Source organism: Ixodes scapularis, unplaced genomic scaffold, assembly GCF_016920785.2.
Source record: "Ixodes scapularis isolate PalLabHiFi unplaced genomic scaffold, ASM1692078v2 PGA_scaffold6__148_contigs__length_123643588, whole genome shotgun sequence".
Lineage (NCBI taxonomy): Eukaryota > Metazoa > Arthropoda > Arachnida > Ixodida > Ixodidae > Ixodes > Ixodes scapularis.
The window spans coordinates 110412233-110427758 of NW_024609881.1; the positions used below are offsets into that span (position 1 = coordinate 110412233).

A 15526-nucleotide genomic window follows, 5' to 3' on the forward strand; every position below is an offset into this window, starting at 1 on the left:
CGACAGCAGCGCCAGCGCAGTGGCGTGACGTCAGATGGATAGATTGATGCCAACGGCTGTAGCCATTAGAACGGGCAGTAGCTTGCGCCACCTAGCCTCGAAATCAAATAAAACAACACAGTTATGATTTCTCCTTTCTGAGTCAATTTGCTTCCTCGCTGAAATTTTGTTACTGTCACCAGGGGGTTTGGGATGTCACCAGGATGACCTTTGGGTCATTTTGGTGTCGAATACCTGTCGAATACCTTAAAGGGTTGCTCGAGGTTTCAGTCCCATGGAAGTTAGAAGAGGCTAAAATGAAACCCCAGTATTTTTTTGTTATCTGCAATCTTTTGATATTTTGAGTGTACACTTTTTGCCACGTCCTTTCTCACCAATTTTGGTCTGCTTTGAGACATACACGAAAGAAGAGGAACTTTATTACCTCTTTATTTTTAAAGTATGTTGCTGAAACGCCTATTCAGAATGCCGTTATTGCTTGCGATTTCGATGTGTCTTTTCTTTGCTTTGTTTGTCGGATTAATACATTTTATTCGTACTTTTAAATTTCGGGCATAAATACCCAGACCTACGATGCCTTCCCACAGAATGTAGTATATAGTTCGTGTAAATAAATACATTTTTGGAGTTAGTTTTCGTTTCAGTCTAAAATATGAAATCCTAGTTATCGAATGGAAGTATAACTTCAACCAATTTATGATCGGTCATTTTTTGTTTCTATTTAGTTCTACTTTTTGAAAGAACCCTGAATTTTGTCTTATGAATGTTTTTGTGACATTATGTCACACTGCTAACCTGGTGACACTAACCTGGTTTTCTCTAGCATAATAACATATGAAGATGATATAATCTTGATTCTTTGGGATATTAATGTCCTGTATATGGAATTAAGAATATTTCGTGGTACCCCTTAAAGTCTGAAGTTATGTTATTTGCCCTAAATTGTTAAACTACCTTCAATACATTCTATATTACTTATGGTGATAAGTGCAGTCATGGCCAAAAGTAATACGAACAATAGAACAGCGGTTGTACAATACCTATGGTGACTCATAGCGGCGAATGTGGGCAGTGCTTAAAGCAACTAACCTGTTCTTTTCTTATTTATTGAGACAAATCATATCTCTCTGATAAAACGACCGCTGTGCCACCTTTGCACTGTGCTCTCGAATGACCTACAGCGAGAATGATGCGGCTTTTTGAGAGTATTTCGTTTCCCCGTGGTGACAAAACTTGTAGCCGCAAGAGTTGAACATTCTATTGACAGATTCTGCCTAGTCATTTGATTCAAATAATCCCAATTCATTTTAGAAAGGGCGTTGTTTCCTGGCACCGCGGCTTGTGAGCTGTCGATGCGATCATTTTTATTTCCATCAAAGACGACCTCCGTTGATTGAAATACAAAAAAGACGCGGTGAAATCACCCTGCAATGCGGAGGACAACGCTCAAGTTTGCGTGCTTTTGTTTTCACGCAATCCCTGACAGCCCTTTGTTTATAGACGCTTTGCAGCAGCGGTGCATGGACGCCGCCATAACTGACCTTCAGTTTTTGTTTCCTCTTATTTCGTTTATTTCACTTCATCATTACCATAGCAGGCCAGCTTATTGCCATATTAGATTCAACTGTGTCCTTTTCTAAAGCATCGGCCTTTGTAGAGGATCGTCAAGTACCGTTTCAGTTGCTCGGCATCTCGGTAAGACAAGAGAAGGTCAGCAATGGCGGCTGTAATTTGGCGCGTGTGTAAAGCGTCTATAAGGGGCGGCGGATAAAAGCTCACCGCGAAACCGGCAAATGCGGAGAAAAGCTCACAGCAAAACCGGCAGATGGGAGAAAAGCTCACAGGCCTTTGAGCGGATGCAAAAAAAAAAGCGCACCGATTTTTAAAATGTTTTCCTTAGCTTAACGGATTCTGCGTCCCACGTGGCAATTTAACACAATTCGAATTCGTCACTTTATTAAAAATATATCATATTTTTTGTAATATTATTGAAGTTCATTGGGCATATTTACTGATTCCTCAGAAATTAGTAATCACCCATTTTGCATATTAATGAAGCCGCAAGTATAAAATCACAACATCGAACACCGGTAAGAAAGACAACGATTTATTGACAGCTGACAGCGCGCCGTCGGTAGCTCTGTCAGATAAAGAGGTTTTTATGCGAGCTGATATGAATATCAGTGTGTGAACCGCTTCAGCTTCAAAGATTGTGCAGTGCTTGATAGATGAGTACGCGTTTGTTGATGTAATCAGTGTCGGCTACGCTGTTTTTTTTTCTGTTCATTTCACTAACAAAACTTTCGTTGCGAGAACAGCTTCGTCCTGTCGTGTTTGTTGTCTTCACTTCGCCGTCGTCGTTCGAGCGGTTTTCATCATGTATAACGTTTACCAACTCGCTCAATTGGCTACCTTACAGAAGACTAGTTCTTATAAAGGTCACGAGTAACAACGGTGACAGTGTGCAGCACTAAAGGTCATGGGTGGCTCGCCGTAGAAGGGCACTATCACGCAAATGCAACGTGTGGAAAAAGCAGAACGAACGGCTAGAAAACGTGCATGTCTGTGGAAAAATGAAGCCTCGGTATCCTACCGACTGATTTATCCTGTTTTCAAAGGTCGACAAAAGCTTCAAAGAGAATATCAGGCACCGCGTTGTTGCGCATGCGCTTTCGGATTTTCAGCATTTACATTTTTTTATTTTTAGGTTTTAGGCAGACATTATTTTTAAGTTTTCGAACTTTTTCCTGTTCTTCAAGCTCATAAAGTTTTCAGTTAGGCTTTCGTGGCCTAGAGAGTAAACCGGAAAAAACACTTGCCCGCATTTATAAATTTGGGAGGAATATACCCAATAAGCTTAACAAATTATACAAGAAAAGAACATTTCCTTTTTTACAAAGTTGACGAACTTTAATGATAATAAATTGATATATGTTACGCATGATCCAACTGCCTTCAAATAAAAAGAAGAAAAAAAATCGGTGAGCTTTTCTCCGCATACGCTCAATGGCCGGTTGAGCTTATCTCCGGTGAGCTTATCTCCGGTGAGCTTTTCTCCGGTGGCCTTTTCTCCGGGATTCGTTTATAAGCCGAAGCACAACAAGGGTGCGCCTATCATCAAAACGTCAAGTGCCGCGCCACGTGTAGCCAAGAGTGAAGATAATTACCGGCGAAAAACACCGGAAAGTAGGTTGTTCAGAGATAAGATAGGGTGGCAAGGTTCAGAGATAAGACAGGAGGAAGATGTCGCGGAGGCCGTCATTGTGTTTCAGCTGTGTTTTCGTTACCTGCAGTCGTTTTTTTTTTTTTTTTTTTTTTGTCGTGTTTAATATACACCAGCTTGTTTTCACCCTAACATTTATCTGAGAAACACCGATATCAATATCGCCGTAGAAATATCGCCAACTTCCAAGAAAAACTTCCAGGACGGCACACGTTCCGCTGTTGGCATTGACGTCTGCAAGTACGGCCTTTGGGTGCCGCCATTTTGCTGCTGGTGTGGGTAGATTGCCTGATATTCAAGCATTGCTGAGGACGTGTGTGCGCCTCAGCAATGCTTGACTATCAGAAGATCTGCCCATACCAGTAGAAAAATGGCGGCACTTTGAAGCCGTACTTGCAAGCGTCTATAACTAGGTCTGGCATTCGAATATTTTGTATCGCGTAAATGATAACTTGTTTGAACAATGTTCCTGACGGAATGGGAATTTACTTGTACAGCTCAAGAAAACGAGGGTGTGGGAAGACATTGAGGCACCCTAGGTTGCCCTGTTCCAGACTCTAGCACCGCAATTCGTTCTTCGACGGTCTACTCAGCTGATGCCCCAGTCTCAATGTCTGCGAAGGAATAAGATGCTTGAGACCACTCACGACGCCCCGCGTTTCTTATAGACCGACACGATGTATTGGCGACGTGTGCGATCGAAAGCGTCGCTGTGGTCGGCCTTCCACGAATGGCCGAATGCTGACTATGACGTCAGCAAAGGATTTCTCATCGACGGAATTAAGAGGAATAGAAGAACTTCAATTTCGACGGTGTTGTTAGTGTTTCTTTAAGAGTGACATGATTTCAAGCTTCCACCATGCTCCTTACAAACACCATCGAACTTGTTGTTCGCAAGGTAATGACGTCACGAAAGGTAACCATATGAGGGCGCCACTAAAACATCTCGCCACAGCCCACACTAGCTGTGGGCACTCCGCGTGCGCAGAAACCACATTCGCATGAATTGAAGCATCTGCGCATGCGCAGTGCCGTCGACTGCGCCACCGCAGCTGCGTGACGTCAGGGCCGCGTGTTGGTCTATACACGAACTCATGTTTACAAACAAACCGGAGCGCCCCTAGTGGACGCCACCGGCGCCGCGCATGCGCGATGGGGGTGTGGGCAACAAGCTCGCTGTAGCCCATAAACAAACCATTAAAATGGGATGTTTTCGGTGTCGGTGTGAGTCCCCCTGCCCTTTTTCGCGTTCGAATTGTTGATTCTACGTCTTCCTGGTGATGTCTCACTATCTTGAGCGGCGTCAGCGAAATTACCGAGGCTCGTTACAACGCAAAACTTCGCGTGAATAATGTGACATGTGGCGATTCACTCCGCGTGGACGCCGCAGTATGTACGCTAAAGCCTGATTCGCATGATGAGATTTCGCTCGCAATTTTCAGTCGTGACGCCGCTCGGGCTGCAAAAGCGTGAACCGTAGCTGAGATGGTCGACGTCGATAGTGAAAATCGCAAGCAGAATTGGACCAAGTGAATTAAGCATAACAAGTCGGTGATGGTCACTGGTAACAATGACCAACATCTCAGTGCATCTACTGTTTACATCGAGCCTGTTTACCAACCTTCAAATTTAGGTTATTTGAAGCCTGCACTTACTTCTTATCGAAAGTACCGGGCCAACATTTGGTCTACGGGCTGGCGTCGTCTAAGAGAGCAGACGACAAGCAGAAGCGTTTGAAAGTGCAGACAGTTCGAGTGATAAGGCGGCCGTTTGAACTTGAAGATACACTGAACGTAGTCCGCAGGTGGTCCGCACAACTTGACGGCTTTCTGGCGTTCATGTTAGAACAAAACAAATAAATCTGATGACCAAAAGTATCCTTGAACTCAACCCAAAGCGCTTCCTGCCCAAGCAATCGTTGCCCGACGGCGTTTGCTTTTCCCTTTTCACGGCACATACCCAGATTCTTATACGAACCGAGCACGTGAAAACTGACCTTCAAACCTTTCTCGACACTTTTGGTGTGGCCCCAGTCGCCGCGTTTTGACGAAAAGGAAGGTTTTTGTCAGGTTCCTTTCAAAACAACGCAGGAATACACGTCTGGCATGGGGACTTCTGCCACAGCCCCAGACCGGAAGTGCGACCGACGCTTCCACCGCGCCGTGACGTCACATAGTTGAGTTCGTGTATAGACAGACGCGCTGTTTACAAACAAACCCCCGCTTCCCCTCACCAGGTCTGGGCAATGCGCGGGCGCTGAAACTGGATTTGCGTGAGGGGATGCGTCCGCGTACGCGCAGAGCCGACAGCAGCGCCATTGCAGCGGCGTGATGGCAGAGCGTTGAGTTGGCGTATGCCCTAATTGAATCCCGGACAAAAGCTCACCGGACAAAAGCTCACCCATTTTTTCACAGACCCGGACAAAAGCTCACCTGGAGATTATTCCATGTTGGTCTTAACACGAGTGCGGACAACTTATGTGCATGCGTGCGACACTAAAATGCTACGATAAAGTAAATCTGACAGGCTCATGGTTTTTTTATTAGAGTGGAAACAAGTTTCGGTTGGTAAGAAGCGAATGCAGTTCCCTCTCTACCTCCAGCTGTCTTCTTAGATCTGGCTGTACCTGGAACCCCTCGCAAATATTTTTCAGACGATTCTGCAGGCGCAGAGTGGTTTTATGCCGTGGCAACGAAAGCTTGAGTTTGCTGGAGGCATTCATTCAGCCTTCAGACGCTTGGATGGGCGTCGCCGACGAGCTTCTTGAACCCGGTATTTGATCCTTCGAAGGTGTTGTTCGTCCAGTCTTTATCGTGAATGGTGGCGTCGTGCATGTTCCACCGTTCTGGGGAAAACTCCGGTCGTCGTCGGCGCACAGTCAGTTCTGGGTGCCGCCGCAGAAGGAGCAGAAGCATAAAGGAAACGACCGTTGACATACGTGCAATCAAGTAGTACAGCATGTCACCGATGTCACCGGTAGTCCTTTTCCTGGTGTAGGATAGTCCATCGAACACAAGCTGTGGCGGAAGCAACGCCGAGAATATCCGAAATTCCGCACGGCTTCTTAAAGTGGTCGTCTCTCTTGTACTTGTCCAAAAGGCCTACATTCCGTTTCTTTAACATATTTTTAAAAATTGGCAACCGAATGATTTGTATACTACAGTTTTGCTTCAGTTTCCCTTTATCATCACCCTGAGATAATCCTTGATTTCAAATACATTTACGACGCACAATGAAGAAAACAATATAATTTTCTTAGCCATTCATCTACCTCAAATATTAACCTGAAACCTCAAAAAACCCATTCATTAGTAATGAACAGACTTTCTGCTTAACCTTTATGTGCGCGTTTGGCGTGACATATGTACAATGAAAAAGTAAGGTCTCCGAAGGGGGACTTCGCTCCTTCAATCGCTCTTCGGGTTAGAAACTTCGATTCACGAAGTTTCTTCGGCGTGGCACAAGGGTCCTCCGGCATACCTCGAGTCAATCAAGCTTGATCTTATCAGCTCCACTCAATTTCGGTGACCCAATTTTTTTGCCCGAATCGTTGCTTCTCCGCCTATTATGGCGTATCTATTATTGTCGACACCTATGCATGTGATGGGTTCCAGATCTCCTAAAAATGGTGCAATGTTCATCGCGTCCGCACTTTATTCAAGCCCGTGTTTCGGCCTGGTAGCAAAAAAAAATAAAATAGGTGAGCTTTTGTCCGGGTCTGTGAAAAAGAGGTGAGCTTTTGTCCGGTGCGCTTCTGTCCGGTGAGCTTTTGTCCGGTTACCGCCCTAGTTACACGGGCACAGCTAACTGCAGTTACGCTAAGCCACAGTTACACAATATACCCTATTCTTGGACAACTTTCCTTGCGTATGTAGTGGAAGCTATGGGCGCACGTGCGCTGGCGCATCTTGAGCGCACATCGAAGCTGTTAAAGACCATTAGCGGCGAGATGTTTCGGTGGCTTCCTCGTTTGGTTACCCTTCGTGACGTCAATACCTTGTGAACAACAAGTTCGATGGTGTTTGTAATGGGCATTGTGGAAGCCTGAAATCATAGCGCTCTCAAAGCAACACTGCCAACACCGTCGAAATCAAGTTCTTACATTCCTCTTAGTTCCGTCGATGAGACATCCTTTGCTGACGTCATAGTCAGCATTCGGCCAATTGTGATGGGCCGACCACAGCGACCCAGTAATGGCAGTTGAGGGTGACTTAACGGCGGTTAAGGGCGCACCGTGTAATAGGGTATCACAACTTTCTGCGGCTATGCTGTCAAAGCTATGGGCGCACATGCGCTGGCGCACATGTGCTGGCGCAAGTTGAGCGTCCATCGAAGCTCTGCACGCGCTCTTACCTTTTTCTGAAATAGCTATCAAAGAGTATAGTGTGGAAACTGGTTAAGAGTAAGGGCAGTTAAAGGTGACTTAACGGCTGTAAAGGGTGCACCGTGTAATAAGGTATCACAACTTTCTGCGGCTATGCTGTCAAAGCTACGGGCGCACATGTGCTGGCGCATCTTGAGCGCCCATCAGAGCTATGCACGCGTACTCTTTACTTCTGAAATAGAGGTGCCCGTGCAGCTAGGATATTAAGCTGGCAACGACTATAGAAATGCGTCTGACATCGACCGTCTTACTCCTAAATCACGCAGGGAATCGTACATGCAATCCACGATTGGTGCGAAAAGTATGGCGACGTCTTTGGGTAAGTGTTTACGCTACACCTGTTACTATAAGGGACACTTTTCGAAAGTCTGTCCTCTGATGGTCGTTGTGGAGTCTCTGCACAATGGCGGACTGAAACCGTACGTCACGGCACACTTTATGGGTTTGGTTGGATTAGAAGGCAAAAACACACTTACGCAACGAAGTAACAAGCACAGTGACGTAGCACTTTCGTCGCTGTTTGATTGACTTGTCGGCTCCTGGTGGTGATCGCGATCCGACTTTCGCTGTCTTATGGAATGACTTGCACGTTCCGCGATGTCAGTTGGTCCGCCATTGTGCAGGGGTCACGACCTTCTAATAATGGCACGTGATTTTCAGAAGGGTTCGATAGAGGAAATGATTAGTCATGCCGGTGTCCACGACACCTTTTCACCGCTCATTACCCAGGCTAAACAATGCTGAGTTGCTGGGCTCTGGACGCAAGCGTGGCTTCTAACATTCCGAACAGTAGTCACTTAACATGCTCAGAAGGCGTCTAAGAGCCCAATTGACAAAGATGGCGAAGGACAGTAGGCGGTAATTGGAATGGTCTATACCAGGGGTGGCCAAACCGCGGCTCGCGAGCCGCATGCGGCTCTTTGGTGGTCCAAGTGCGGCTCGCGGATCCCTTGTAAGGAACCCCCCCCCCCCCCCCCACACACACACACACACACTCCCGGCCTCTTTCGGCTTTTCTTCAGGAAAAAAAAGAAGGGATTTCAGGTAGAATAAAGTATGACTCGCGGGTCGGCAACTTTATTACGTATACTTATTGCGTATAAGTGCACAAGGCTGTACTGTCGTACAACCTTGTGCACTCATACGTACAGTCAGACTCTGAACAAAATATAAATTTGCCGCCCCCCTCCCCCCTCTCTCCCTCCCCCCCCCCCCCCCCCCCCCCCCGCGGCTCTTAGAAGTTTCGTGGTTTCGTTTGCGGCTCTTAGGCCGGGTCAGCCTGGCCACCCCTGGCTCTATACAAATCAAATTCAGTTTGGGTGTGCTCAATTATTCAGTTTAGGTTGCATGATTGCGAAAAAGAAAAACAAAACGGCGCGATGGAAATGACGAAGGACAGAAACGAGTACACAGACGGTAAGGTTACTCTCAAGTGTTTATTTTGGAAGTAGCGCCAATCCATCGGCGTGGCCCCACCGAACAGAAATACACCAGATCACATGACCCGTCACGTGTTAAAACAAGTCACAAACGAAGGCTCGCAGACATAACGAGCAACTGAAGGCGTTCTGACACAGGCCTCTTGATTCTTCGAAATGACAAAGGCCTCAGTTACCTCTCTAGTCAACTGGTGACGATGTCGTCCCAGAACTGGGGTTTCATCTAAAACAAAAGTAGAACCGCGTCTACCTAAGTGAAGCGCTGAATTTCCCGCCGGTGATGCCTTAATGAAACTCGCATGCTCACTTAATCTACCATTGATAGGGCGTCCAGTCCGACCGATGTACACTTTCTTAAATGACAGAGGGATGCCATAGATTTCGCCTCCCGCGCTAGGGACAAATCTATTTCTATGCCTGTGAGGGTAAAAGCGCTAAAAACAACGGACAAGTAAAAGAAACGGACAACACAGAGCGCTCTGTGTTGTTCGTTTCTTTTACTTGTCCGTTGTTTTTTAGCGCTTTTACCCTCACAAACATGGATCAAAACTAGCCCAAGTTCATACCCTTCTATTTCTATGCCGTTCACCGCATGCAGGATCGACAGCGCGACCTCTATCCACTTCCGCACTCAAGGCTCCCATCTTAAAAGGTGCCGAGAAGAAAACTGGAACGCCATGTTGTTTCGCATCTGTTTTTCTCCGATGGGTCACCTTATAGATAATAGGCATAACAACGGGTCTCTGCGTAGGTCCCTTACACACAATACCCTCCGGATTTCGCCACCATTTCATGAGACTCTCAGAAACACCTACCGGGAGTCTGTTAGGGTAGCCGTCCTCTAAAAACCTGTCGGCCTGAGAACAAAACCTCGTCACCATTTGGTGGTGACACGACTTGAAAAGAAATTCCCGTAGACAACCAGTTGGGATTCCCTTCTTTATTATTGTGGCTGGAGTGGAACGGAAGTAACACCTTTTTTAGGCATAGGACGGTTGCACCAGCAGACGTGGGACCCAGTGAAAGTTAACGTCTAAAAGCTGTAAAACCCCTCGGTCTATGTACTATTATCTGTCTCTCGTCGTTTTTATCGCTCTTATTTTTCGTAATCATGCTTAACGAACTCAACCAACTTTCCACTCTGTTACAAATAGTTCGACTGATTGAGATTTGATTATACTGTAGATTGGGAGTGCCAGCTATGTAGCAAGCCAGTTACCCAGCTGGCTCGGATGAGCCAGCAAGGTGGCTTCTCCAGCTGTGACGACGCTAGATAAAGTAACCATCCACTTATCTGTCGCCTCCTATCAGGCTCTGTTAGAAATAAGTGGAGACAATGCTTTCGCAAGTGCTTCCCCAGAAGTCTCCCATTCGTGGTCTCTTCATTCTTTATTTTATTATTTTCACCCCTCTCTCGTTCCAATTAGTCGAAAGAGCCCCCGATTTCAAAATAAATTTCTTTAACATCATTTCGGTTGGGCTTCCGCTATCAAAAAGGGTTTTGTGTTTTCGGCTTTTATATATTGTTTGGTTGTTTTTCGTGGTGTAATATTTTCCGAAGATGCGAAGCCTTTTAGTCCTCATTTCTAGTGTTGGACAAATAAATGTTTTTCCGACGTCGGTGACGTGACGGGAAAATCTTGAATGGTCGATAGGGTCATGACGTCATAGCAACGTGACCTCGCGCGGGAATTTCAAACAACCCAAGACACTCACGTGGAATGTGACGTCACACGTTTAATGAAAGTGATTAAAACATGGCATTTAAGGCGAATTACAGGTCGCGGCGCGTCCCGAAAGATGTCACTTTATAGCATATTTGATTTGCCTTAGGGAAGAATTTGGAGAGTTTTAGGCGGGATTCAAACCCACGTAATTTCTGTTTTAAGCCAGACACGCTGCTGCCTGGGCCATGCAAGGGAGGCTTGCACGGCTTATGAGAGGGTGATGCGAACGGGGCCCGATAACGCTATCGCGTTCCACTCTTCAAGGAGAAGCTTAAGCGTCCTTTAAGTCTTTTGTCGGAGTTTTACGTTGAAGAGGACACAGCCATAAGGATTTTCTAACCTCGAGCGAACATGCTCGTGACCAAAATATTTGGGAAAGGTCTCCGTAACGATAAGATAAAAAAAAAACGAGATAGAGAGTGCGCCTTACGCCTGAGTTCTGCGTTAACACGACATGAAACTGCAGATAAGCGTTTTTTTCCCGCGAAAGTCTCAAACTTCATCGAAGTCGAAAGAACCGAAAAGGAAGCCCTCTAATAAGGGCTTCTTTTTCCGTTTTCTTCAATTTCGACAAAACCGGTTCGAAGATTAACCTTCGGTAGAGGTGTGCGACTTCCGGTTCAAATATTGAATAGCGCATCGTCGTCCCTAGCTTTGACATAGTTAAGAAAACCGGTTGTCGCGGCTGTCCCTTCCACTATGAAGCTTGCGAATGACGCGCTGTTATTCGATTGGAACCGGTATTCGCGCACCCCTACTTTTCGGTGTTTTTCGGTTTTTACCAGAAAAACATGACACCCTAAAGACCCTGCCATTTTAAGAAACAGAGGTCGCGGCATAAAATGTTTACGTTTTTTGTTTCATGATTCGTTCCTCTGAGTTTCATTCGTGTAATGCCGCAACGTCATTGGCTGAGGACCCGTCATAAGGTGCTCAAAGCTCCGCACGTACTGCGTTCCCCCAGCTGTCGATAAACAGAGCAATTAAATACGTTATTGTCCAAGCGTATCGAAACACTTCTGTATTGTCAAAGAGTAATACAAGGCACGTGCTCTTTGCTGGCAAATATAAGCGACATTTTTTATATGATTAATTCTCTTTATTGCAGATTTTATAATGGTGACGTTCCCACCCTCGTTGTGAAGGACTTGGACTTTTTGTCGTACGTCTTCATCAAGAACTTTTCAAACTTCATGAATCGAGGGGTACGTAGAGCGCGATTGTTTTTGTTGTTGTTCTCAACATTGTAATCAACAGCTTTGCACGTCCAGCATCTTTGTACCTGGAAGCATCTATTGTAACAAGCAACACCCGACGGTAATGAGGGCCCTGGAGGATCTTTAGACACATTCTTAAACGGGCCATGAATTGATTTTTTTACTTGCGCTAAAATCTCCTCCGAATATTTCCATAACTTTATTAACCAAATAAACTTGACATAGTTTTTTTTTTTTTTTTTTTTTTTTTTTAAGCTTTAAGTTTCTCTAAGTCGGTAATCAGATTGGAGAAATATCAGCATCGTTCTTCCTCTCAACTCGGACTTAGAATAAGCGGCCACGTGGCCTGGTGCCTACTCTATGCCACCAACATTATTCGTAGCCACGCACTGGGGCCACCAAAGTAGAAAAGGCGTACTGAGCTCCAGGCATTGTTAGAGTTTGGCTATTCTCATCACGGCCGTGGTTGGACACGAGCCACTACCCGAGTGTCCGCCGAGGCATTGATTGTTACGAGCCGAAGTGCAGTGCTCACGCAGTTCTCGTGTCCAATACATTAGCCGCGCTCGACTGTCGTCAGGTGGGATGTTTGCATCCCACAATAACGTCACCAAGCTTTGCGAAGTCAAGACTGAAAGAAATAGTCCCCTTTTATCCTCGCAATTTCCCCGCGAGCAAGAAGCTGCTGAATCAGTGACGGTTCGTGAGAGTATACTTGACCAGTACGCCTCTGTAACGTCATGAACATTCCATCCCGATTTCGTATCATGACCCCTTTAACTCGTATTAGACTATATCGTGATATCTGATGGGTATGATATCATAGTATAATTACTATGACACTTTGTCAAAGGAATGATATGATAGTATAATTAGTATGATATCCTGTCATAGAAAAGGTGTGCACGTCGCCAGTTATCAAATCGCAAGTGACATTTGTGTTGCTTGAATGTTTAAACAGCCTTGAAGTTGGTACGCCTCAACAGGTATAGTCTGTCTCTCAGCTTTAGATGAGAAGATTAGCCAGTGCAGTACAACCGCCAACCTGGATTTTTTACGTGCAGCATGCAGTAGTGATCACACGAACACCTGCCGGTACCTACCTCCTGCAGATGGAAACCGGCAGGGAGTCGGGATCGGACACAGAAGGCTCTGCGCTGCAAGCAAGCTCACTCCACGCTCCAAGCTGATACGCGTTAAAGTGATATTTATATCTTGAGATTGTTTTTCGTGTAGCGGTGAATCATTAAGCTTATGCGAAAACGCATTAATACTAAAGTACCCTTTTTTTTTATTTCTTGATAAATGCACGCACTTGTGAATATGTTTTTTTACATTTTGCACATACACACGCTTGTTTATATTATGTAAGCCTGGCAGACCTTTTACTGTGAACGCACTGATTCTGTCCCCTAATTCCGTTATTTAATAAAGCGCAAAAATAAAACGAATATAATTGAAGGATTCCGAAGATGATCTCTCGTATCTCAGAATGGCAGTAAGTATTTTGTCAAAGGGCTGAAATAGCTGTCTCTAAGCGAAGTGGATGATGCTGTTCCGAAACCTTCAAAGACTTGATTTTTTTTCTTTGTTAATGTGCACAGCCTGAACAAATGAGACAAATTCACGACTGTTAATAAATTAACGAAGACATAGTTCGTCATCTTCGTATAATTTGTCGAAATATTTACAAGCTGTTTACGGAAAAAGAACAAACCAACTCGATCAACCAAAGCATGTTTAACGGTGTCTTTTCTTCGTTCTAAAGTCCAAATTGCTATATTTACAGAGCATATCTCAGACCGTCTACTCGTTCTATAGACATTCAGTTATCAAATCTTGCGTTTTCAGCTTCCTCAAGCGTTGTCTGATAACTTTTCTTTTGCGATATGTGAAGGTGACAATGAGGACTGACGAGCAACACGAATTGCTTGGTCGGAGTCTCCTGCATGCGCAAGGGCTCCAGTGGAAGCGGACGAGGAGTTGCGTATCCTACGCGTTCACCGCGAGTAAATTTAAGCAGGTGAGACCAAGCGAGCGGTTCATAATGGGCTATGGACGCTTTGCAGCAGCCGTGCATGGGCGCCGCCCTAACCGACCTTCAGTTTTTGTTTGCACTTGTTCCGTTTGCTTGGCTTCATCATTACTATGGCAGGCCAGGTATTGCCATTTTAGATTCTTCTGTGTCCTTCTCCCCGGCTTTGGCCCTTGTGGAGGCTCGCCAACGCCCGTATCAGTGGCTCGGTATCTCGGTGAGACAAGAGAAGGTCAGCTGTGGCGGCTGTAATCTGGCGCGTGTGTAAAGCGTCTATGGTTGTCCAAAAATAGCTAATAGTAACAGTAACAGTAACACGAGGTGTAATAGTAACATTTGTTTCCCCATCTAAAGCCGCAATGCCACAGGAAGGTGGGTAGCCCGTACCAAGATGCCCATGAGGTACTGCACTTGAAGATGATGGTGGGATGAGTATAGGGGGTGGGGGGCACAAGTGCATGGACAACGACTCCTAGGGGTCAATACATTCGAAAGCGTCAGTTTTCGCTTGCTTGCCGGTAGTGAACTGCCCGGTTTTTTGGGGGAATAGTATGCCTACAAATAACGAGCACATTATATGTAAAATCGAAGCGATAAAAAAAAAAAAGAAAAGCTAAGTACTACCTTTGAGAAGGTCTGAATGTAGTGCTCAATTGCAAGCAGGGCATCTGGCCGCCGCGATGTCTCAGCTAGTGACTTTTACGCACATTATCTATGTGCTTGCACGCATCGGGAACTAGCCAGGACGGTCTGCTTGCAACAGGCACGTTCTCAAATTTAGTGCCACTTAGTGGCTGAAATATCAGTATAACTTTTTTAATTCCTAATGGCGGTAAAAATGCTAGGGATAAACGGGCACCGGCACTTTGGATTGTCAGCAACAGACGGGTATACGTGTTCTTTGCTGTTCAGTTCGCTCTCAATTCTGTGTCGATGATTTCAAGAAACTATCTGTGTGTGCGAGGCGCTCACCTCTAAAAAAATGGTGATTAAATTCACCACATCAAGAGTTTTGTGGGCCGAGTGTGCGTAACCTAATTTGTTAGACGCGAGTTCGAAGTGAACGCAGACAAGGCTCTTGGCTCAATTCGTGCTTCGCATCGATCTAACCTCTAGAATGTTCAGGCTTTGTATAATTTACTACGCTTCATATCTTTAACGTCTTCCTTTATGAGATACCGTAATGCCGCCATTAGCCTGCAATAGATGCGAGAATGGAGGCCGTACACTGCTCTGATCATATTGAACGGTCACAGCGTTTTCTACGTTGTAAGACGAACCGGAAAACTTGGTGCCTGCACATAGGAACCTGGCACATTCACCGATTGTGCATTTATGCGGCGGATTTTACTTTGTCATCATTCAATGCGTAGTTCTCTCTCTGTAAAAAAACAACTAGACTAACAAGCTTGCCATAATCAGCTGCTATCGTGGTCGCAGACGTCCAAGTTAGCAAACAATGCAACCTGTAGTGCCATCTCCCAATACGCGCAGCGTGCAG

The 15526-nt window shown here is 45.5% G+C and overlaps 1 protein-coding gene across 1 annotated transcript in view; it reads left to right on the forward strand.

Annotated features, from left to right (window-relative positions):
• The window catches only part of LOC120844858 (cytochrome P450 3A9), a 53670-nt gene that overhangs the window by 13781 nt on the left and 24363 nt on the right, over positions 1–15526 (forward strand). The window contains exons 3-5 of the mRNA XM_040216845.3: positions 7874–7926; positions 11882–11978; positions 13888–14013. Coding sequence (XP_040072779.2) covers positions 7874–7926; positions 11882–11978; positions 13888–14013 — 276 coding nt within the window. The remainder of the gene's footprint in view (positions 1–7873; positions 7927–11881; positions 11979–13887; positions 14014–15526) is intronic.